Source organism: Ictalurus punctatus, chromosome 11 (genome assembly GCF_001660625.3).
Source record: "Ictalurus punctatus breed USDA103 chromosome 11, Coco_2.0, whole genome shotgun sequence".
NCBI classification, from domain to species: Eukaryota; Metazoa; Chordata; class Actinopteri; order Siluriformes; family Ictaluridae; genus Ictalurus; species Ictalurus punctatus.
In genome coordinates this window covers 3,660,346-3,682,890 of record NC_030426.2, presented here as the reverse complement: position 1 = coordinate 3,682,890, position 22,545 = coordinate 3,660,346, and the positions used below count along the sequence as shown (strand labels likewise).

General features: G+C 42.1%; 1 protein-coding gene across 2 annotated transcripts in view; it reads right to left on the bottom strand.

The window, feature by feature from the left end:
- The window catches only part of shq1 (SHQ1, H/ACA ribonucleoprotein assembly factor), a 63,725-nt gene that overhangs the window by 40,261 nt on the left and 919 nt on the right, over positions 1–22,545 (bottom strand). For both annotated transcript variants that reach the window (XM_017479886.3, XM_047158688.2), the window contains exons 2-7: positions 17,450–17,626; positions 17,231–17,295; positions 11,646–11,768; positions 11,349–11,515; positions 10,567–10,679; positions 8,781–8,875 (exon numbers count right to left, since the gene is read on the bottom strand). In XM_017479886.3, coding sequence (XP_017335375.1) covers positions 8,781–8,875; positions 10,567–10,679; positions 11,349–11,515; positions 11,646–11,768; positions 17,231–17,295; positions 17,450–17,592 — 706 coding nt within the window. In that variant the 5' untranslated portion in view covers positions 17,593–17,626. The remainder of the gene's footprint in view (positions 1–8,780; positions 8,876–10,566; positions 10,680–11,348; positions 11,516–11,645; positions 11,769–17,230; positions 17,296–17,449; positions 17,627–22,545) is intronic.

Genomic DNA, 22,545 nt, shown 5'->3' with positions numbered 1-22,545 from the left:
TTGAAACCCCTGGTGTACTGAGCAACCAGACTTGGAACACGTTGGCCAAGAAAAACAACAGCGATTGAAGACAGAAACATTGTGAGAGCTGTGAAGGAAAACCCAAAAACAATAGTCAAGCATGGCGGAGGTAGTGTCATGCCTTGGGCTAGCATGGCTGCTTCAGGAACAGGCTGACTAGTCTTTATTGATGATGGAACTCATGATGGTTGCAGCAAAATAAATTCAGTTAGTCTAAAGAAACCTTCTGTCTTCCAAATTACAGATACATGCATCCAATCTAACATGGGAAGAACTTCACGACGCAGCACGACAACAGCCGCATTTCCATCCGAGGTTTTTTTTTTGCGATAAAAGGTTCAGCGCATTGAAATGTTTACCGATACAGCTGATGGAAATGCAAATTATCGTATTATAAGTGTCAACATTTTTATTTAGCCTTAGCGCATAAACTCTATGTTGAAATGTTGCGAAAAAATAGTTTAGAAACAGTTTTTGTTGAGAAGAATAGCATTCTTCTCAATGCAAAAAAAAAAAAAAAGTGTCCGAGAACATGACGGAATTTATTAAATCAGTCGGGGGAAGGGTAGGGATGTGTGTGCCATCCAGCGCACCGTACAACTTTGACAGAAGGTGCGGAAAGGAATTACGGTATACAATCTCATTGGCCTGCGGTACATCCGACAGCCTTTTCTTTAATAGCCGTGCACACAGCATATACATATCCATGGACAGTCCTTTTTACTAACCCCGAACGTTTCCCCCACTACACTGTACTTGCCGCAGGTTTCCAGCTTGAGCAGGGTGAGAGCAATCGGCATTCTGGTCTGAACCGGTGGTCGGTGGAGACCCATGATGTGCGCAGCTCTCCAACACTACCTCCACCATGGGCAGGGCTGGAATGGGACGCATTTTCAGCTTGGGTGTTTAATGCCCGAGACCTACCCATTCTGTTTTCATGGTGGAACCTTGATAAATGAAGCGCTTTCTTACTATCCCGCTATATTTATTACTGACATGTTTCAACAAGAATATAAAGATAAAGAACAAATGACATACCGAGTATTGTTTTCTGCTACAAAAAGTCCAACTGTAACGTCATGAAGTAAACAAAAAATGTTTGTTTGCATTCAAACAAATATGTAGTATTTCAGTAAGAAATATACTTTTTTGGCAGCTACCTCGCGTCACGGCATGTGACCACATAGTAATGACCTGAGCACGTGCACTTGTGTGTAAGTGTGTGTGAGTGAGAGAGAGAGAGAACGCACATGCGCTTGGCCAAGTGACGTGAGAAAACGGCACATTTCAATGCATTAGTAACTGACGCGTTGCTTTAAATAGAAATGTAGTGTAATTCGTTACTTTAGTTCTCAGTCACGCAATAATGTAACATGCTTATTTGATGAGCCCGATTTAGGAGCGGCCCAATGGGAATTCTCCCGATTCTCCTGATGAACCACCCTGGCTATGCCCATGGGCTTCGTAGCATACTTGGAGCTCCATCAGACAAGCAGCTTCTCCATTCTGACCTCGTCCTCGGATATTTCATACAACTGCAATTATTTGTGAAATTAAAATCAAAGTAAGCTGGACAATTTCATTTAACTGTCTCAAAGCCCTCTCCATTTGACAAAGATTTGAGGACACAAGGTACACAATCTGCGATATACACAAAATTGTGCATGGAAACAGCGCAAGGGCAGATTTCTTTTGCGATACACCAAAATGTACGCGGCAATTTATTTATTTATTTTTTAAAAGGATGACATCACACACGCCATTTTATCAGTAAAAGGCCGACTGGATGGAAAAAGTGGATGGAAACTTGGCTATTGACCCAAAACACACTGTGAACTCAATAAATGTCTTCATCAGGGGGGAAATTTCTGTTCCTATACTTTTGCTCACCTAAAAATGGGATGGTCTGCCACCAAAGGTGCCATGTTCTAAGTAAATATCAGGAAATGAAAGCTGAAATTCTGATCCATCATCTCATATCGTCACATCTTTTGAACTCAAACCCAAATGTCTTCGATGTATAGCAAAAACAATAGAAATGGCCAATCATTTTGGAGGGGACTGTAACTCTAGGTGTGAATGCAGGTGTGCACTTGGATGGACTGGTGTCCCATCCAGGTCGTATTCCCACCTCACACCCAGTGTTCCAGGACTAGGCTACAGATACAGTGCCAACCTGATGAGAACGAAGTGGTAACTGGAGATGTCTGTCGGAAAGCAACACCGCAACACCGGACTGTGTGCCGAATGCTTGTGTTGTCTTTTACCGAGTCGGACAGTCCACGTGTAAATGAAGTCGAGTTTGTGCCGTGGATTGCGGAGCCGATTCAACATCATTACGTGTCGCAATACTTCATCCATCTATGAGGAAAAATCTTTCGAAATCAATTCACTGCTGCGCATCAAAAGTGCGCTAACCGAGGCGGGTTTTCATCCGACTCCGAAGGCGGTTCATTCTGTAATTCCGAAATGTAGTCCAAAACAACAACCGGGCCAACAATCATAAAAAAAAAAAAAGTAAACGCATCAGAGTTAATTAGCTTTAATTTTATGACTTAACAAGGATGATGTAGTCGGGGGAATCTCTGAAAAGCAAAGAGCGTTGATGGAGTGTGGAGGCAGGAGAAGTATTCTGGCAGTGGCATTTACGATGTCTGAATCACAGCCAGCCTGCTTGGAACTGTCAATCCAAGCAATTAAAGAGCAATAAAAGGTGGCTTTACATGAGGACAAGCTTAATGCAGTGTGAGTGTGTGTGTGTGTGTGTAAGAGTTCATCAGCTACAGATCAGTACTGGTACATTTCTGTAGTAAATAGACATTAGAGATGTTTGTTCCACCTGGCAGATCTGTGATGCACAATGTGTCAGCAGATATTCACACGTTTAGGACTACCATGAGGCTGGTATGTGTTGCTGATTAAAGTGTTCCTGTTTGCAGTATGTCTTGTGGGGGAAGCAAAATGAATTTTAATGCAAACCCGGTTCGACACTAAAGAGCCCATCAGCTGAATGTGCAGAGCGTGTTAGAACATAGCAGAGCGAAACAACGGCAAAAACATAAAAAATTCAACACTGACATTAAACATGACAGCTGACATTTGAGATACTCTCAAGTTCCCTCCTAGAAAAATGCTTTTTCAATTTGGAATGCTAGATGTTGCAGTGCTCTATGAAGAACGTTTAAGGGTTTTCCTGAGAGGAACGCTTCAGGGGTCTGGGCTTGGATTTACAGTTTTGGGTTTTAGGGTTTGAGTTTAGGGTTTGAGTTTAGGGTTTAAGGTCGAGTCTAGGTTTTGAGATTAGGGTTTGAGTTTAGGGTTTGAGTTTAGGGTTTAAGGTCGAGTCTAGGTTTTGAGATTAGGGTTTTGAGTTTAGGGTTTTGAGTTTAGGGTTTAAGGTCGAGTCTAGGTTTTGAGATTAGGGTTTGAGTTTAGGGTTTGAGTTTAGGGTTTGAGTTTAGGGTTTAAGGTCGAGTCTAGGTTTTGAGTTTAGGGTTTGAGTTTAGGGTTTTGAGATTAGGGTTTGAGTTTAGGGTTTGAGTTTAGGGTTTAAGGTCGAGTCTAGGTTTTGAGTTTAGGGTTTGAGTTTAGGGTTTTGAGATTAGGGTTTGAGTTTAGGGTTTGAGTTTAGGGTTTGAGATTAGGGGTTTGAGTTTAGGGTTTAAGGTTGAGTTTAGAGTTTAGTTTAGGGTTTGAGTTTAGCGGGTTCTGTTTAGTGTTTTTATTTTAGGGTTTAAGGTTGAGTTTAGGGTTTTGTGTTTAGGATACTGGGTTTAAGTTTAGGGTTTTAAAAGCTTTGGGTTCAGGGTTTTGAGTTTAGGGTATAAGACCCCTCCCCCCATTCAAATTCAAAGAATTTTTCATACAAAAGAAACAGGTAGTGGATGTAAATACATAAGCAGTTAAAAAAAAAAAAAAAAAAAAAAACATTAAGCCATAACAAAAATTTCCCCACACTGATCTGACCAATTCTGGTTTGGGGACACGTATGAAGATCAATAGCATCATCGATTCTACTCGGTACCAGGATATAATCCCCATAAAACCTTCTTTCACTGCCAATCTCAGGCTCTGGATTTAAACCCTACTGAAACCCTGTGGTCTGGTGTCTGTGTCTGAATGTCAAAAGACAACATTGTGCATAACTTTTGTTATATTTTTAGATTTTTGTGTAATGAATTTCAGAAAGGAACCACTGTATTTCAGCATTACTGTATTTAAACACTGAGGTTTCTTTATTTGGTTATGTCTAATTCTTGCATAATTGATACTTTCTTCATATTTTACTTGTGGCTAAGTGTAGCAATGGTATGTCGCTCGTTACAGCTTTAAAACATCCGCATCGGAGTTCTGACATGTGGCGCGGTAAAAGAACAGTAAAACCCACTTTTTTTCTGAGCCACATTGTCTAAGAGGCTCTATACTGTGTGGCTACATTACTTAATCTGAGATGAGCGAGGTTGCTAATAACATGTCAAAGCCTATAATGCTTTGCGCATAAATATCGAATTAGTCCAAAGCATTAGGCTGACTGACGGAAAATCAGATCAAATAGGTCTACGTTTCGCACGGGCAGGTACGTAAATACATCCTGACATATTATCGCATGAAAAAGACTTTTGTGTTTGTGCAAAAAAATGCTGAATCGAGAGCTTTTCTTTATTAAAAAAAAAAAAAAGCCGCTAGTGTGTTTTAGAAGTGTTGCACGCATGAAGGCTCATCGTTTAATGAGTGTGCTGGTTAAACGAGGCCTGGAGCAAGTCTCTAAAAAGCAGTCAGGAAAATACACAATAACGCAGACAAGCCATCGGCTGAAAGGCTTCCTCGTCATAAATGGAATCTGAGAATCTGATGCTGAGAGATACACGTGCGTGTGCACCCGGATGATAACTCCATGAGATAGACAGGTGAAGAATGTGTGTGTGTTAAGTAGCTGTTCTTTACAGGGCATGTCTCGCAGTGAACGCATCAAAGCTCCACGCTGCTGATTGATGTCTGCTTACAGAAGACTGACAGCCGCTCCGGTGGCACAGTCATGCTCTTGCAGATCTGACACACGCCTCCCCTCCCATCGTTATCTCTCTCTCTCTCTCTCTCGTCGTCTCTCAATAGCACTATCTATTCCATCTTAATCCTCTCCCCTCCTGGGCTTCCTCTGAGCCACCATACGCTGGTGGCTGAGAGTCATTTGTTCGTCAGAGCCGTAGGGCTTTTGTAAAATTAACAGGCTGCTCAAGGCAGACAAAGTGTGCGAGTGTGTGATTGAATTGTCGTTACATCTCTGCAGCGCTTAATCGCTCTCATCTCTGCATGCACACACCCCCCCCACACACACAGTCAATGACCCATGCATCACAGCTTTAAATGTGTCAGATAAACCCATTGATTTTAAATGCCAGAGACAGGAACGAGAGAGAGAGAGAGAGAGAGAGAGAGAGAGAGAGAGCAGCCTGACAGTGGGTTTGAGAGTAGGCAGTTTGGGTTGGTGTGTATGCCTCACTGACTAAAATACCCAAATGAATCATGGTGCATACCAGTTGCAAAATGACTCTGCAATTTAACACCACAGCTACAACGTTATTCTATGAGTCACCGTCGAGTTAAGCAATTTAAACTGACCACAAGATCCAAAGAGCAACAATCTCAGTACTAGAGCCAATAAATTACGTTGTCATTAGCGATTTAGTTACAAATCCCCCAAATCCCACACTCTGACATGGGTTCTTGGCAAAGTGATGCCACCTGCTGGTTCATTCTGACAACTGATGGCTGAATAAAGCGTCAGCAAAACCGCAAAATCTGTCATTTCCAATTCAGGAGGCATAAAATTTTACGAATTCTACAAAGTGATAAGAAACTGTAGTGTCGCTGCCTTGTGGTTAAAGGAGGAACTACTGTCCATTTAAACCAGACTTCATTTCATTTCACTATACCTGAGTGACAAATGTCTCTGCACACACACACACAGCAGTTGGAGTGCTAAAAACTACAAATGGTGATCTTTCAAGTCAAGACTAACTTCTAGTAGAGTGCAAAGAAAAACACACCTATGATACATTTTCCCCCCCTTAAGTATACCGGCAATAATTCACATAAATGTATAAATTCTCCCGATACCTTCATCGGCTGTATTTTTCATTACAGGTTTAAAAAAAAAAAAATCGATCAGTCTTTGCAAAAGTATGAAAGCCTGACGAGGTGGTGCCATTGATAGCGACAAAGAAAGGACTTCAGAGTGGAGAAAACCAATTAAATATCAAACTGCTTAGATCCTGTGTACCTCTAAACGTCCACGGAGAAACAAGTCACACTTCGCTTTTTCTTGCCATCAGCGAAGCTGCCTGACGTCTATTTTCATGCACTGTTCCTCCTACACTGATTACTTCACTGATTAACAGGACCATGTGTGTTTAGCGCTGACATTTGTACTATTTACTTTATCGGGTCATACGGGAGTACTAGCAATTCTCGAACGTTAAACTTGCGCCGCGGCAGAAAAAGGTCGGGCGTCGTACGAGTTTTAATATCAAGGGATCGTTTGAAACGAAATCACATTTCAGTACCGTAGAACGGAGGGATCTGGCAGATCAGGTGCGCGGTGAACACGACGTCGTACAACAGACCGGGGTTAAATCTGGAAATGGAAAGGATTTCAAACTAACTGGTTGGGTTACTAGGGTTCACTTGATATTATAGCCCAAAACACAACAACAACAACAACGCACAACGTCTCACCTTCGTATTTACTACTACCCAAAGCAAGCTACAGCAAGAATAAGATGCAGGCCAACCCGTATGCTTACAAACGTTCTCATTTTATCTGCAGTGTTGACATTCGTCTGCTTAGGAGAACGTAACACTCAAGCTGTACAAATGACACGTTAGGGAAAATGGGTGGGAACACAATCAATCTTTTGTTCATTTACAATCTAGGCAGCTGGGTGAATATTTGATTTCAGTGACCTGCAAGTCAGCAGAAGCCACAGCCGAACACTGCAGGCGCTACAGTTAAACCTTTCCTCGTGCTGAATGCGTCGGAAAATAAAAAAATACCGTCACGTGTCGGAATTATGAAGATTATCGTACGTGGCATGACGTGATGATTTTGGACACGTCAGCCAGCCCCGCGCAGATGGTTCTGGAGTATTAGTCTCAGCGTTGCTTTAAACGTACTCTTCTTTTAAAGTACTCCTACAAGGCTCGTTGTAAAGCTTTAGATGATCTATTATGAATGATAAATTGTTTAAGGAGTTTTTAAAGGTCCGATATTAAAATGGCTTAGAAACGCCTCCGAATCTTTCCTCTCATAAAGGACGCCAGGATTTATGAATATGCACGACGTGTACGGGTTACGTCGGAAACTCAAGTTTACGTGACGTGGGTTCAGTAGGATAACTGATGGAAATGCAAATCATTGTGTGACATAACGCTAATAATAATAATAATAATAATAATAGTAAGGATTATGCAAACCAATTTCAAACCGCTGTAGATTCAATTCATTTTTATTTGTGTAGTGCTTTTAACAATGGACCATTGTCCCAAAGCAGCTTTACAGAAATTTTGTATATATAGATTTTAAATGTATAAATTGATCCCTAATGAGCAAGCCAGAGGCGACGGATGTAGATGAAAATGCTTTTCATATGGAAATGGAGTTAGGAGTAGAGACGAGTGAAGAGTGTTGGGAACGTGCTACAGGTAGGATACGGTCTACCGCTTCCTGTGCTCGTCTTGGACTCATCCAGGTCAAAGTTTTACATATGGACATTTGTCGAGACTTTCTGTAATATTTCCAGAAGTAGAGGACAAGTGTGATAAATGCCATGGCTCTCCCGGTCATCTTGACCATATGTTTTTCTTCTGCCCTGATCTCCATGGTTTTTGGACTGGTTTCTTTACCATCATGTCCACTATTCTCAGAGTAGATTAAAACCTTGCCCACTGACTCGTATATTTGGGGTTCCCGATGCCTCGGTTCCAGTACGCTCTGTACAAAAAGATACGATCGCTTTCACATCCCTAATAGCAAGACGTTCCCTACTGTCCATCCATATATCTCCCAGTGACTAAAGGACGTGATGGGTTTTTTTTTTAAACTCGAGAAAATAAAGTATACGATGATTTTTAAAATAAATGGCAACCCTTTTTCATATTTTAAGGATCTAGACACTTCCCACTTGAATTTTTGTGCCTGTTGATGGATTATACAACATACACATAACCAGATATAGATACTGGTTAGCCACGATGAGCAGGGGTGGGGTGGGGGGTGTCGGGTGGGGGTGTTTGTGATTGCACTCTTTAATTTTGTTTTTCTTTTCTACGCTACGTATGTATGTATGTGTGTGTGTATACATGCGAGTATAACAAAAAATGAGAATGGTATTGTTGCTGTGTGACAGGAAGTATGTTTTCTTTCTCGATAACAATATTTTGGAAAAAAGAAAATGCTTTTCATTTACAATAGTAAAATAGATTTCTTCCAGTCAGGGAAAATCCAATTCTCTCTGCTTGTATTGCTGTATTTTTAATGTTTGTTGCGCCGGAGAACGCATTTTCGAGTTTCAAGATAGATGTTCCCTTTAAAGCTTTCCCTCAGGGGCTCAAACTTAACAACCCTCGTGTGCTGGTAAAATTTTATTTATTTATTTATAATACAGTACATAATCTATATAATACGCCACGAAAGTAACCATTTGGAGTCAGGTGTTTTTGTGTTGGTTTGATCGGAGCGGTTCTTTAAGATGTTCACTCACCGGATTCGGCGTGGGAGTCTGGCTTCAGCTCGCTCCACCATGGCTTAAAATTAAGATGAACTTGCCTCATCTCTTCACCTTCGTATAAATCCAACCTGTTAGGGATAAAGACAAGACTCAAACAAGATTGTGTCTGTGGAGCTCCTATGCATGTTCATGTCAGCTTAGACACTGCTGATGCACAACTGCGATTCTAATTCTGTGATTTTACAGGAAGTGTCTTTTCATCGGAATGTTTCTCAAATTTTCAGCTGCGAGTGTGTTCGGGGCTTGCGTTTACTCCAACAGTTTTACTGATTAGATTTAAGTATACATCCGTGATTTTTATTCTAAGAATAATCCGTGTGATTTTCTGTGAACCCTTTAAAGCTACAGTCAGGTTCCATAAGTATTTGGACAGTGACACCATTTTTTTTTGTCACTTTGCCCTTTTACACCACTGCAATGGATTTGAAATGAAGCAATCAGAGATGTGATTGAAATGTAGACTTTTAGCTTTAATTCAACGGCTTTACCCGGTTAGGATTTACAGACATTTTTTTTTAAGAGTCCCTCCATTTTCACAGGCTCAAAAGTAATCGGACAGTCGACTGATAAACGGTTTTATGGCCGGGTGTGGCCCGTTTCCCCGTTTCCTGTTTCCGGCGACGTAACATGATACTCCGGAACAGAAACAAAACAAAGGCACGTGTCCACAGTAAACGATGTCACGGTCGTCAACATCCGAAGAGCATGCGCTCGTGCACGTAGCTCGTGTTTTGCGCGCGCCCCCTCATCGAGGTCGTGACATTCGTGCGTCTCACTCTGGTTGCTAGACTATTTGGTCGCGTCATCAAACACGTCATTGTTCGGTCGAATTTATTCGGCCTGTTCACGTATTCACTTAGATTTTTTTTTTGCTATTTTCGGCCGGATAATTTCGGTTGCCGAACATTCGGTGCATCCCTAGTGTAGGGGTGTGCATACGTACGCAACTAAGTTATTGCAAGTTTTTTCGTTTTCGTTTTTTTCCCCATACAATTTTTTTTCTTTGTATACTCGCAAGTGCACATTAAAGACGACAAAGGTTCCGGCATGATTTACCTTTCTGTCGTTCTTGTACTGCACAAAAACCTGCCATTTTAACAGGGGTGTGTACACTTTTTATATCCACTGTAAACGAGGCCCGTTGTCAGTATTGATCACGTTTATGTCATTAGAAGCTGAAAGACTAACTTGCAGGGCAGTGTGCAGCATTGCTTAGCTTTTTTAATAGGTGTTTTGAAAATGTCCAATGGTGAGGTAAGCACTGATCGTGTACTATGACTAATCTTGACGTCGTAAAAACCATACAAGCAACCGATAAAAAAAAAAAGTAAGGCAGAAGTCTAGTGTGTAGATTCTCCACTTTTACCAACCGAAAAGACCAAAGTCCTGCCTTGTAGTTTTTTAATGGCTCACAAGCCTGAGATAATATTGACACAAATCGAAAGTAACCACTACCGGAAACAAATGATTCATTTATGTCGTACACTGGTTCTTTTGCTATGAGTAAACTGCCTGGGCGAATTTCATGAAAGTGTGGTCTGACTACAGCTTTAGCTGATAAATCATAGATCACAAACGCTACAGCTTTATCCTTCGGCACATTAACCATCTGCACAACGCGTATACAGCGTTAACTAGGCTTGTTCATAAAGGTTTCAACGCGAAGGACCGAGTGAAATGTCATGTGGGGGTCCGTGCTGTTCGGTGTCTCAGCGTGCGATGTCGGATCAGTAGATAATCGAACGACAGATACACTCACAGATAGTGGTCGGTACAGAATATGGTGGTCTCTGAATCCAAGCGATCAGATCTCCGCTCGGCAGGGGTGGAGTTTTCGGGGTCTTCCACATCGATCACTTCCGACAGCTCCTCCTGATCGGCACACGGAAGCAAACGTTTGTCGCTTAATGTTCATCGGTTAACTAATGACGCATTCGACTTAACCCAGAATTGTGAGCTCGTAGGTGTGGAAATTTTCAGCCTCTGCACATCTGAGCTACAAAGTGTTTGCTCGGTCTGAGCATAAAAAGCTCATGATCTTGCAACAAGACAGCCATCTCATATTAGTGGTACGAGTGATCTAAACAGTTCATGGACGGTACACTGAACTGTATTATAGTGCTATCATGTTATAGATTTAGCCAACTAATGTGTCTGTTGATTGACAATGTTGAGTAACACAAATGCTACTATAATTTCATTTAAAGTAGAGAAGTGGTACTTTAGTTACTGCTAATGGTGTGAGCAGTCAAGTTGATATGATGAACTCGGGGTTGAGGACAACTTCCTGACTTTATGAACAGGAATACCTAAAGAGCTGAGGGGGAGTTTTCTTTGTTTTTGCCAAGTTGGGTGTCAGAAGTTACAAGTTTCAGTCAAATGAACCAAGTGTGAATTGAAAATGTGACAAAGTGCTTCCAAAACTTCCAGTCCTGACAGTCTCGAGCTCAGAAGTGCTGCTTAAATGACTGAGATCACAGACAGTTATACGTTCTTTTTTTCCCCTCATGTTTTTATTCCCTTTATGTTTATTCTTTATACCTGTAGTCGAGAGAAAACCCCAGTCCTGAGGTTCCCGAAGCCATATTTCTGCAGCTTTTTCAGGTCTTCTTCTGAGGACTCAATGTATGGCTGCTGTTCTACCTGCCAATCAAAATCCTCTTCTTCATCTTTATCTTCCTGACATGGCTCGCTCATGCTGCATGCTCCTTTAAAGTCAGGCAGAGGAGGGAGAAAAAAAAAAACGAAAAAGTGAAACTCTGGCAACAAAGAAAAGACATTAGAGGAGTTGGAGTGACAGAAGGTCAACGCTTGGGACAGTGTTACAGTCGAACATACCAATCTCCTCCACCAGAGGTTGTGCAGACCTGGAACCTGTGGGGGCCAAGAGACTGGTCAGCATGTGCAGTCCCTCAAAGTGCTGTCCTGATGTCTCCTTAGGGACTCGCATTGTGAAGAGACCTACCACAAACACACACTCTTACTTCAAATGTACTGAAGATGAATGAAGGAACACATGTGCAATAATACTGGCAATAATTTTTTTTTTTTAATGCATTTGTACAAAAAATGTCAATATTGAAGTAAATCTGGTCATTTTGGAATAACAGCATTTTTGAAATCCAGTCTATACATATTAGACTATTGGGAACAGAGGAAAAGTTGCAGGGGTAAACTATTAACACTAACGCATTCGCAAGAGCTTACTCTTCATACGTAGCCAAGACTTTGCATGACCTTCTTCCTCATGTTGCCATAAATGCCAAGATGAATATAAATTCTGAGATTAATCAACAGTCCTTAACAGTCTACTTTCCCCTTATCAAATTCCTTACTCTGTCCAGCGTTTAAGGTTATTGTGCACGTCTAACAGCATTATTTTATCTATTTATTCAGCCTTTATTTAACCAAGAGGTGCCATGAGATTAAATCTCTTTTCCGAGGGAGACCTGGACGAGAAGGCACGCCGTTACGGAGTAACAAACTTAAAAGTCAAAAGCACAAAAACAAACATAAATTTACATAATACAAAAAAAAAAAAGCATAATACAAAATCCAGCTATGAATATCAGTTACACATTTTAATCAGAGCTTTAAACTCACCCACTGGGACACAGTGATTAAGCTGTAATGTGTTCTTGAAGATTATTCCATGACCAGGGCACAAAATAAGCAAAAGCCAAGAAACCATTTTCCCCCTAGTTCTGAACAAATCCTGGGTACCCTATCGAGCCTCCGTCTGGAAGAGCAAGAATCATAACTGCGGCTCATAGGTAACACAAGATTACACAAATAAGAAGGGTGTTTTCCCCATATAGCTTTGTAAGTAAAAACTGTACCTGTCTCCTTAAACTTAATGAAGGCCAAGAGAGCAAATCATCAAGAACACAATGTGACAGCGAACTACAGAGGAAGCAGCATGCAAATTCAGTATCTCATAAAAGTGAGCACACCCCTCACATTTTTGTAAATATTTGATGATATCTTTTCATGTGACATCACTGAAGAAATGACACTGTGCTACAGTGTAAAGTAGTGAGTGTACAGCTTGTGTAACAGTGTACATTTGCTGTCCCCTCAAAATAACTCAACACTCAGACATTAATGTCTAAACCGCTGGCAACAAAAGTGAGTACACCCCTAAGTGGAAATGTCCACATTGGGCCCAATTTTCCCTCCCCGGTGTCATGTGACTTGTTAGTGTTACAAGGTCTCAGGTGTGAATGGGGAGCAGGTGTGTTAAATTTGGTCATCGCTCTCACACTCCCTCATACTGGTCACTGGAAGTTCAATATGGCACCTCATGGCAAAGAACTCTCTGAGGATCTGAAAAAAAGAATTGTTGCTCTACATAAAGATGGCCTAGGCTATAAGAAGATTGCCAAGACCCTGACACTGAGCTGCAGCACGGGGGCCAAGACCATACAGCGGTTTAACAGGACAGGTTCCACTCAGAACAGGCCTCGCCATGGTCGACCAAAGAAGTCGAGTGCACGTGCTCAGCGTCATATCCAGAGGTTGTCTTTGGGAAATAGACGTACGAGTGCTGCCAGCATTGCTGCAGAGGTTGAAGGGGTGGGGGGTCAGCCTGTCAGTGCTCAGACCATATGCCGCACGCTGCATCTAATTGGTCTGCATGGCTGTCGTCCCAGAAGGAAGCCTCTTCTAAAGATGATGCACAAGAAAGCCCGCAAACAGTTTGCTGAAGACAAGCAGACTAAGGACATGGATTACTGGAACCATGTCCTGTGCTCTGATGAGACCAAGATAAACTTATTTGGTTCAGATGGTGTGAAGCGTGTGTCGCGGCAACCAGGTGAGGAGTACAAAGACAAATGTGTCTTGCCTACAGTGAAGCATGGTGGTGGGAGTGTCATGGTCTGGGGCTGCATGAGTGCTGCCGGCACTGGGGAGCTACAATTCATTGAGGGAATCATGAATGCCAACATGTACTGTGACAAACTGAAGCAGAGCATGATCCCCTCCCTTTGGAGACTGGGCCGCAGGGCAGTATTCCAGCATGATAACGACCCCAAACACACCTCCAAGACGACCACTGCCTTGCTAAAGAAGCTGAGGGTGAAGGTGATGGACTGGCCAAGCATGTCTCCAGACCTAAACCCTATTGAGCATCTGTGGGGCATCCTCAAACGGAATATGGAGGAGCACAAGGTCTCCAACATCCACCAGCTCTGTGATGTCGTCATGGAGGAGTGGAAGAGAACTCCAGTGGCAACCTGTGAAGCTCTGGTGAACTCCATGCCCAAGAGGGTTAAGGCAGTGCTGGAAATTAATGGTGGCCACACAAAATATTGACACTTTGGGCCCAATTTGGACATTTTCACTTAGGGGTGTACTCACTTTTGTTGCCAGCGGTTTAGACATTAATGTCTGTGTGTTGAGTTATTTTGAGGGGACGGCAAATTTACACTGTTACACAAGCTGTACACTCACTACTTTACACTGTAGCACAGTGTCATTTCTTCAGTGTTTGAGGTGATTCATTACACATTAACACTGAATTATTCCCTGCTTGTGCACTGGAGTGGGCCTGGCCTAAAAAAAAGGACAAAACAACAACAACAAAAGTGTACAGTAATAGTGCATAATTAGAACTGCCAACAGAAATGATCATGAAAAGACCTGTCAGCGTTCTGCCTGTCAGAGGAGACAATCAGTTAATAAGCATGATAAAGGCAGGGATAAGTATGGAGTGAGATAGGAGATGCAACTAGAGTATTACTTCTTATAGGATCGACTAAAGCTGTGGTGACAAGCACTACGTTTACACGTTCAGCAGTAATCTAATTATTGACCTTATTCTGAATAAGACAAGATTGTGATTAAGGTGTTTACACGAGTTGATTTTAGAATACTTCTTTCATGTTCCTGTTTTACGTGTTATAGAACATAGATCGATTAACACCACACGTCATTACGTCACCGCGTCACGCCATCCCCTCCAGAATGTCACGTATCGACATGCAGTTGGTCTTCGTTATGGAACCGTGTACAGTTTTGGGTGTTTCATTTTTAATTTTTACGAATGCTTCGAGTGCAGGTATTTATTTGTCATGCTGTACGTGCAAATAGACGTACTTACCACGTACTTACCTACTATATAGTAGCTGAGATACATGTATTTCTCCTACTATACAGTAGGTAAGTACGTGGTTTGGGACACAGGCGTGCTCTCTTGTTTGTTCCACAAAGCAGTCAAAAATAACAACAATGAATTAAATATGTGCAGAAATGTTTGAATTAGTTCCCTGCTGAGGTCGTCATGACTTCCTTTCACTTTCAGAAAATCCAAAAAGTATGTGACTTGACTAACGTCATGTAATGGCGGCGTACACGGATGCAACCGCAGTTCAGCGTTTTTATTAAATAGCTGGCAGACGCATCCAAAACGTGAATCAATAACCGGAACAGGAAACAGACAGAGGTCAGGCGACCAACGACGACCATATCAGGGTAATCCTAAAAAAAAAGGGAAACGGACCTAGATCGAGAAGATGAGAATCTCCGAACAAAAGACTTGGTACAAACAGGTGGCTAAACACTGAATACTTCGCGCTGAAGAAAGACATGAGGGTTTAATTACACAAACGAATCAAAGGGAAAACCAAGAACAGGTGCAAGTGATCGCAACATGTGAGGGATACACCAATGACAATACAGGGGAGAAAACAGGACATGAACCAAAATAAAACACACATGGCAAAGTAAAAAAAAAAAAAAAAAAAACCCTGACAACTACAGATGTCCAGACCTGTTCATATGACTATATGTGTACTTGCCAAGTTATTTTTTAAGAATGAATAAGTAAAGTATTTATTATAAATTCTGTGCCTGAAACTAACGCAATTCAATACTTCATTAAATGATGCTTACTCTAAAAATGTCACACCTTGTGGCTTTAATTTGATAAAATTCTCTCTGGGTGAGTTCTGAGACGTAGATTTTTGGCATCTCCACTGGCAAAATAACAGGTTGATTTAACCAGTGGTTCCCAAACGTCTCCAGGGCGAGGCCCCCCAAATGGTATGAACATTTGACCGAGGCCCTCCTTTTGCAAGATGTCTTTAAAACACATTCAAAATACAGACTTCTGAATATATCCCCCTTTTTTATTAATAATTACAAATTTACATTACATTATGAATTGATTGTGTTTGTGTGTGTGTGTGTGTGGTTGTCTGAGAGTGAGAAAGACAAAACATACTAGTGGGAGTGATGGGCTTGGTGGCTCCGACACAGTTTGTTGTGGCCCCCCGGGCGCCCCCTGGTGGCCCCTACTTGGAAAACCACTGATTTAACCTACTGTACTGTAATGTTTACTTTTTTTGATGCATATACTTTGGCATCATCACTACTGTGCATATGCTATAAACACAAATTGTACCCTGCTCGGAGATCCAGTTCCAAAGTCTAATCTTCTTTTACTACATTAATCTAGAAGGTGAGCTTTGACTGGGCGTATCCGCCTTTGTCACCTGTTTACCAGCGTTACGATTCTTTGGCTGATGGAATCATCTAAGACCATCTAATCCAATTTATCTGTTTATATTTGTCCTCAGTTTGCTGCTAGGGTGTAGAAAAATGTCCCTCTGGTGCTCTTCAGTCTGGGGATCGTACTAGTACAGTACTGTTGAAGAAATCTGAGGCACTCCGGAGGGCAATACACTTTAACAGCCTTTAATATCACCTGGCATTTCAATCATAAATAGTTAAAAAATCAAACAAACAAACAAAAACACATTCCTATGTGTTTCAGGCATTAAGGCCTTCATCAGGGCAAGTCATACTTTTTTAAAATTTATTACCTGAACGCATCCTCAGATTTCATCGACAATACGTATCTAATTTATACCGTTTTTCAAGCATTAGACTAAAGACTGAATGACTAATAAACAGTAAATAAGAATGAAATGAGTTCCAATGATGTTGTTTCTGTGCCGAACGTGATGTTGGACTTTGCTGGCGCGGGAGTGGTGGAACCCCGTTCTACAAGCAACAATCTGCATGGAAGAGTCATCAGAAGGAAACCTCGTGCGTGACCTCAGCACAAAAGTGAACATCTGATGCGTGCAAAACAATGTCTAGATAGGAGAGAGGCATTTTGGGAACATCTGCTGTAGACTGATGGAGCAGAAATTGGTCACAATCACCAAAGGTATGTGTGTGTGTGGGGGGGAAATACCTTGACAACTATTAAGAATGGAAGTGGAGACTTTTTTTTTTCCCCCTCAAACATTAAGACTAATAGGTTCAAATAATGCTGTTTCTCTGCTCTTTATCTTTCTGATATCTCTGAGTGCAAAGAAACATTACAAACCTAAGAAATAATACAGACTTCACTAGCACCGCAGCATGTCTCTGGCTAAAAAGAAAAGTCCTCCCGACAACGAGAATGATGTTACCTTTATCAATGTCAAATGAAGCCTTTTCTCTTCCATCTTGGACTATCCTTCCAGGCAGAGTCAACCTGTACGGACAAAAAGAAATATCAGAATTACGTGGCGAACGTGAAGTAAAAATGGAACGGGTTTAGCTTTGTGCTATAACCGTCTAACATTTCTCTTTCTGCTTTGATTCGGCTGAAAAGTTTATCACGAAACACTCATCTTCGGGACGGTCACCTGAGAAAATAGGGCTTGGCGTAAAATTTGAAGTCCTCTCCATCTACGTCGATGTCGAACTCGGATGTCCTCGTGTACGGAACGCGGATAACCAGCGTAAGGAAGTCGGAGTCTTGACTCAGCTCGAATGCCGGTGTTATCATGCTGTGTGCCTGAAACTGCTCAGCTTCTGAGTGGCTGAAAGAGTGAAAACGAGTCATTCACAGCTTTATCAAGAACGCCATGCTGAAGTACTCCTGCAGTAATATGCATTTCTGCATACACTGCCATATCTACTGGTCCAAATATCACCCTGATCGGTACTTGTACCATATTCTGTGTCTGTATTCAAGAATCACGGCGCGTTCTACCGAATCCATGTCGTTACAGGATATGGCCTGGGATCTACACTAGGTAGAGTTTTCTCACTTTCGCTTATGTACGAAGACACTCCACTAAGTGTTTTTTTTCCCCTCGGTATTTTCTCTAAGTATTGCCCAAGACAGAAAACGTCCAAAAGGACTTGACAGAGAAGCAACCATTCTGGAGGATTTACGTGGGTTAGTGTTATCCTAGTCTATGTATAACCTACATTCATACTATGCCTGTGTATCGTACTACCGCCTAACAATGTGTGAGCAGCAAAAGCTATGTATGGAATGTTTACGTGCACATCATGCAGACATTACAATGGTTCTAATTCCTATAAAGATCACGTATCGTGCACAAATTGGACATAATCGTTACGGACATCATTTTTGGTAACTTTTATGAACAGATCTACACGACAGGCCAAAAGTTTGTTATGTATTGAACAACCCATTGCATTCCAAAAACATGGGATGCTCTCGCTTTGCTGCTGGGAAGGCTCTCCACTAGATTTCAGCACATGGCTGTGGATGGAAAGCGATGCCAGGCAAGAAAGGCTGGTGCGCAGCCGCCGTCCCAATTCATCCCCAAGGTGATCAGTGGGGTTGAGGTCAGCGCTCTGTGCAGACCACTCGAGTTCTTCCGATGCAACATTGGTAAGCCATGACGTCATGGGGCTTGCTTTTGCTCGGGGTCTTTATCATGCTAGAACTAGTTTGGGCTTTTTAGTTCCAGTTCCAAGACATTCTAAACCAGTGGTTCTCAACCCGGGGGCCCGTGGAGAGATCGGAAGGGGGGCAAAAATTGTTTTCAAGAAAAGAAAGAAAGAAAGAAAAAAAAAACCAGACAGGGCATCATTTGTGTACTCGGTGTATTTTCAAGTAGAGTGTACATAAATGAAAAACCCCGCGTTCCCTCTCCCTCTGTGTTTTCTTTTTGCTGAGGAGAGGCGGAGCTTAGCCCGCCTCTTATCTAGCAGTCAATGCAGGCCAGTTTTGCCAACTTAGCGACGTTTCAGACCCTTTTAGCGAGAAAAAAAAGTGCCTAACGATAAATCTACCGACTTTTAGGACAAACCTCAGGAACTTTCCAAACATCACCAGTACTGTCCTGCAAGCGCGAGGTCTTGCTTTCCCGCTGCACTCTCACCCCTCTCTACGTCTGCTCTGTTCGGTGAGGGCCAGAGAGCCGGAGATTTAACAGTGTCGTGGATGACGAGACGCGCCCTTCGTCCCCTTTTACATCCTTCACACGCGCATGTTTTTAGGACGCGAGACGAATGGAATGCAACATGTTTTACATGTAAAACAGCCCGCGTTATTACAGCCTAGTTCTCCTGTTCAAAATAGTTCTGGTGCTCAGAAACAACTCATCTCATTCACGTTCCAAAAGTTTTAAAAGTTATGAAGAGTAATAATTTTAAAAAAGCTACATCTTTATCTATCTATCAAAACACATTATAAGTTATATATTACAGATTAAGTTATATATAGATAGATTTTATATAGAATAGATCATCATTATACGTGGTCTCCTCCAATATGGGGGGGGGGGGGGGGGGTGCCACATGACAGGGGAGGCTTGGGGGGGTTTTAGTTACGAAAGGTTGAGAACCTGTGCTCTAGACAATTGTCAAATACCACTTATAGTGCACAATATAATGGACAATTCAAAATATCCACAAGACCTTGTACTGGATGTTTATCTCGTACTTGCGTGTGTTCTGCTAAGCGAAGTTCTACACCATTCACTGAGCAGCGCTATGCTGTTATTTTATTTATTTTAACTGTAATCCTGACCAAAAAAAATAATAATAATTGTGTTCATTTATTTAAGGTCGTGTTTGTCAAATCGGGTTCGATTTCTTTTTGCCTAATTCAAATAAATTAACAAGAGTACTCTGTTTATTCCAGAGGACTTAGGCTTGGTCTAATCCTCATCAAACATCCGAGACAGCCTACTTCAAGCCGTGAGGCTTTATCGTGTAGTGTTAACGCAATTTACAACTCCATCTGGTGTCTGTTCAGGACGCCAGCATATAGAGTGGAAGGGCCGTAGAAGCAAGTTATTTCACACTCCTACACTACTACTGCCAGACGGGGAGATCACACTGTTCAGCCACAGCATGGTGTGCTACAGTACAACTGCTGCTGACCACAAGGTGGTGGTGAAAACGGCCTTTCACTCTTAGCCACATGCTACATCTGTGACGAGGGTGACGTGTGCAAGACGTGCATCGGCATTAGAATACATCAGGACACCGAAGCTGTGCTCGTCTGCACCACGGCCATCTGCCTGTCATAAAGCCGTATATGCTACCCTGTGCTACGCTTTTTCACTTTGAAAAACTCATTTTTACAATATTACACTGGAACCTATAAGGTCCGGCTCATAGGTGTGTGAGACATTGGGCAAAATGTGTCTAAAATATGTGGAGCCACAAACGTTAATCTTAACCGACGTTGTCCACATTCTCATTCCAGAAGTTACTAAATCATTTCCTAATGCACTGCTGAGTGCTGAGGCACTGCTGTACACGTTCTCTGAATCTTGAACAGAAATTCAGTCTGAATTTTATTATTTTAGTGTTTAGCGGTTAGCACGTTCGCCTCCAGGGTCGGGGGTTCGATTCCCACCGTGGTCCTGTGTGTGCGCGGAGTTTGCATGTTCTCCCCGTGCTGCGGGGGTTTCCTCCGGGTACTCCGGTTTCCTCCCCCAGTCCAAACACATGCATGGTAGTCTGATTGGTGTGTCCAAAGTGTCCGTAGTGTATGAATGGGTGTGTGAGTGTGTGTGTGATTGTACCCTGCGATGGATTGGCACCCTGTCCAGGGTGTACCACGCCATGTTCCCCGGGGATAGACTCCAGGTATTGCGTGGAGTTTGCTTGATTTTCCGTTCATTTCTGCCTTCGCAAAAATCACTCAATCCTGGAGGGACTGCTTACGTCTTTACACATTATTGGTATTATTTAACCTTATTTATTCCACAGCTCGAGTGAATTCTTGAACCGGATTAGTCGGAAGGTGTGTGTTATTTCTCGGAGAGTAGCTCCAGCTTTAGCATGAACGATAGGTTATTATTATTATTATTATTATTATTACGTTATTGTTTCTATAGTAACATCTCATACACAAGAACTTGTACGGCAGGCGCTCCATAAAGACTAATAATAAATGGATTAAAAAAACATGACATGGTGATGTTTTTGTTCTGAGACATGTATTTAACATTTATGGAAGGAGGTTCAGTTGTAAGTGAATCGCAAAGTTTTTGAGAGAGAGACAGAGAAAGAGAGAGAAACTTTTTATGTGGTTATGACGAGTAGAATAAAACACTTCAGATTTTGCAGTTATACAAATATAAAGCGCTTCAGGGTGTTAACGGCACTCCACTTCACTTCACGCTACATCACGCTACCCTTATTTTGTTTTAACCACATGGTCCATCGCATGTTATTATTACATGCCACGCAGGCACCCATGCACTGATATGCCTTATCTTAAACATCTGTGTGTAGACATAAAATGACAACGCCTGTTCACCATGCAACAATAAGCCTTAGATATGAGGGAATGCCATAATGAATATGATCACATACCGCTGCAATCAAAATGATTCAAAACCCCAGTGCAAATCAGGTTTATTGTCAAAATGTACAGACTTCCAGCTGTTTGCGATGAACAAATCAAACAAAAGCGACTGAAAGAGTTCAACACGACGAACGCTTCAAGCGGTTTCCCCAAATTCATCTGAAAATGCAACTTATAATGACTTCTCCAGTCTCAAAATTATTCCACCCCTTCATGGCGAGCATCGAGTGATGTGTCGTTCATGAACGATTCATTCATTTTGAACGAATCTTTAATATGACCCGGGAACAACGAGCTGTCTCAGAGAGTGAGTCGTTCATTTTGTGTTGACCGCACATGCGCAGCAACATCCCCATCCTCCCTGTACAGGAAACAGAAATGATTCGTTCACCTCTCGAGTCTTCGGGTTCGAGTCGTTCGTCCGTCGCGTCACAGCCCCACCGCATCGCTCAGCCTATTCACGTGATGCACGGACGACTCTAGCCCGAACTCTAGCACGTGAACTAAACATTTCTGTTTCCGGGGAACAGACGTGACAGAAGAAAGAAAGAACGAGTCGGATCGGGAGGTGAGGTGAACTAACAGACTGCATACCCTGAAGACCTAATGCTAAACTATTAATGAATCTTTTCTGTTTCTCATAATTCGGCCTTGGCTGCATTAGCCTATAGTTCATTTTTTATTCGGAAGGTGATACGCGTTTGTCTAAGTACTACTGTAAATGTGTTTTGGAATTTAACATGTAGCTTTTAACTACATTCTGATGAAATGAACGAAATGACTCCAAAAAAAAAGATTCGTTCATTTCACTGAACGAGATTCAAAGATCAGCAAAACGATCCAAACTTCCCATCACTACTGTACTCTGTTCGACACATGTGAATCGAAGGGCGCTTTGGCTGAATGCGCGCTGTGATGACGTCACACGACGCGTCTCGGCCCAAATCCGCCGATTTCGAAAAACTGCAAGCTCCTCTGAATATTGCAGCGTTTCCTTGATTTTGCGTTCGTTTCGGCGATCGCAGAAACGGCTAGAGTTACTCCTGCTGCTACCTGGGCATCGCACTGTACCACTTCCAGGTTCAACGAGGGAAATATTGCCACTCTCAGTAGCGTGAGTGAGATAATTGGTCACATATACATTAGAGCACAGTG